The following is a 2500-nucleotide window of genomic DNA, read 5'->3' on the forward strand; positions in this document are numbered from 1 at the left end:
TTATTATTGGGTGTATTCATTTCTGTTGTATTATTTATAAATAAAGGAATTGTATACATACATTTATATGATATTAATCCTTTATAAATAAAATATGCTTTTTTATAATTTGTTATTATTAATGATAATAAAGCAGATATACCCCATATAGATGAATTAGATTCATGCATCTTATCATCATTTAATATATTTAATATCCCTTCAATAATACAAAATAAACAATAATCATTTATATAAACATTTTTAAATTTTAATATATCATTATATAAATTTCTTATCATGCTAAAACATTTTAAGATCTGTTCATTAATATTACATATTAAATTATTTACACTCAAAATTGTTCTTTTTATAGTTTTTATTATTATTTCCATATTCTCTATTTTACACTGTTCTATATGTTTTTTATAAGTTGATATATATATTATTATAAATTCTCGAGCTAATATACATTTGTCTCCATGATAATTTAAATTGTCAAAATTTAAAGATCGAAATAATTCTAAATCTTTTTCAATACTTTTAATATCTGAATATTTTATGCTACCCTCATCAAGTTTTTTTTTTAATTTCTCTTCGATCTCGCTGTCGTCTTTTTTTACCCACGAAAAAAATGTCATCATAAAAAATAAAAATAAAATAAATAATATATATATCAATATATATATCAATATATATATATATAATTGTATCTACATATATATCATATGGTTATATAATATATATGTATTATTACAGATCTTCAATATATAAATATATATGAAGATATTTAAAATAATACATTTTTAAACATATATACATATATATATTTCACAATTAGTGCAACCAAAAAAGAAGAAATAATAATAATTTAAATAAAATAAATTAATTGATACAAAAAAATTTAAAATAATAATATTTAAAAAATTTAATAAAACATATTTTTTTTATGTATTTAAAAATATTTTAATTCTTTAAACAAATAAATTAATAAATATACATATATATATATATATATATATAACAAATGATGTTATTGATCTTTTAATTTTTTTTTTTTATTTTATAAATAACATTTTATTTGTATTCCCTTCTATTATATTATGCTGTTATTATATATAAATTATATAATATATGAGGGAATATAAATAAATTCAAGTGATATAATTTTTTAAAAATATATAATTCTTATATATTCATTAATAAAAAAAATACTTAAAAAAAGGGATTTTGATAAAAAATAAAAAATATTAAAATATATTTAAAAAAAAACATAAATGTATATTTTTTTATAATAATGATAACAAAGGAAAAAAATAAAAACAAAGCATATAAAAATATTATATATAATATTATATATTATATATATTTTATTAACCCATAAAAAATATAGGGATCAAAGTGAAGGCTAAAATATTATATATGTATATAATATATAATATACATATGATGTATAGGATTATATATATATATATATATATATATATATATATTTATAATATATGTATACAAAAAATTATTAAATTTTATATACATTATTATATATATATGATATTTTATATATATGATATTTTATATATATAATATTTTATATATATATGTAAAATAATAATTTTCATTCCTCACATATAATTAATACATAATATTATTCATATGAGTATAAAAAAAAAAAAAAAAAAAAAAAAATTGAAATTAAGGTTAATTTATATTATATTGAATGAAAAAATCAGAATGAAATTTATAAATAAAAAATAAAAAATAAACAAAGAAATAAATAAAATTTGTTTATAATATACATATATAAATATATATATTTTTATATATATTGATTTATTTTAAGTTTTTTTTTTGGATAAAAAAAATATATCTTAAATAGTAAAACTAAAAGGTAATAAATGAAATAAATAAATTAAAGAACACAAATGTTACAAATATATATATATGTATATAAAAAGAAAGTCATATAAAGAAAAAAAAAAAAAAAAAAAAGAGAAGATATTTATAGCATATATAAAAATATATCATATTTTTTTATATATTTTTTTATATAGTTTAAAGGTTTTTGTTTTTTTTTTTTTTATTTTTTTTAAAGATAAGAAGATATATAAAATGTCATCAATTAAAACTACTGTAAAAACTGAAGCCTGTTCTTTTAGCGAATACAGAATATATCCAGGAAGAGGTCAGAAATATATAGCAAGAGATGGAAAGGTTTATTTTTATTTATCTTCAAAATTTGCTTCTTTAGCTTTACAAAAAAAGAAGGCAGCTAAACTGAGATGGACACAAGTAAAAATATAAATTAAAAATATATATATATGTATATATATATATATATATTTATATATATATTTATATTTTCATTTTATGTACACTGATATATATGTCCCCATGTTTTATCACATGAAATATATTTAACTTTATATTTATTTTAGACGTGGAGAAGAAATAATAAAAAAACCAAAGTTGAAACAACTCAAAGAAGGAGATATAAGAAAACTATAAAAATTCAAAAGGCTGT

General features: G+C 14.8%; 2 protein-coding genes across 2 annotated transcripts in view; one reads left to right on the top strand and one right to left on the bottom strand.

Moving 5' to 3' along the window:
- PADL01_1307800 (conserved Plasmodium protein, unknown function) overlaps positions 1-620 on the bottom strand; it is a gene marked incomplete at both ends in the record, with an annotated part of 1080 nt that extends 460 nt beyond the window's left edge. The window contains one exon of the mRNA XM_028683606.1: positions 1-620. This exon is cut by the window's left edge and continues 460 nt beyond it. Within this exon, the coding sequence (XP_028539767.1) occupies positions 1-620 (620 nt within the window).
- Positions 621-2088: 1468 nt separating this feature from the next.
- Positions 2089-2500, top strand: part of PADL01_1308000 (60S ribosomal protein L24,putative) — a gene marked incomplete at both ends in the record, with an annotated part of 1146 nt that continues 734 nt past the window's right edge. Inside the window, 2 exons of the mRNA XM_028683607.1 lie at positions 2089-2268; positions 2415-2500. The exon at positions 2415-2500 is cut by the window's right edge and continues 64 nt beyond it. Coding sequence (XP_028539768.1) covers positions 2089-2268; positions 2415-2500 — 266 coding nt within the window. The remainder of the gene's footprint in view (positions 2269-2414) is intronic.

The sequence above is a fragment of the Plasmodium sp. gorilla clade G2 genome (assembly GCF_900097015.1).
Source record: "Plasmodium sp. gorilla clade G2 genome assembly, chromosome: 13".
Classification (NCBI taxonomy): Eukaryota; Apicomplexa; class Aconoidasida; order Haemosporida; family Plasmodiidae; genus Plasmodium; species Plasmodium adleri (nom. inval.).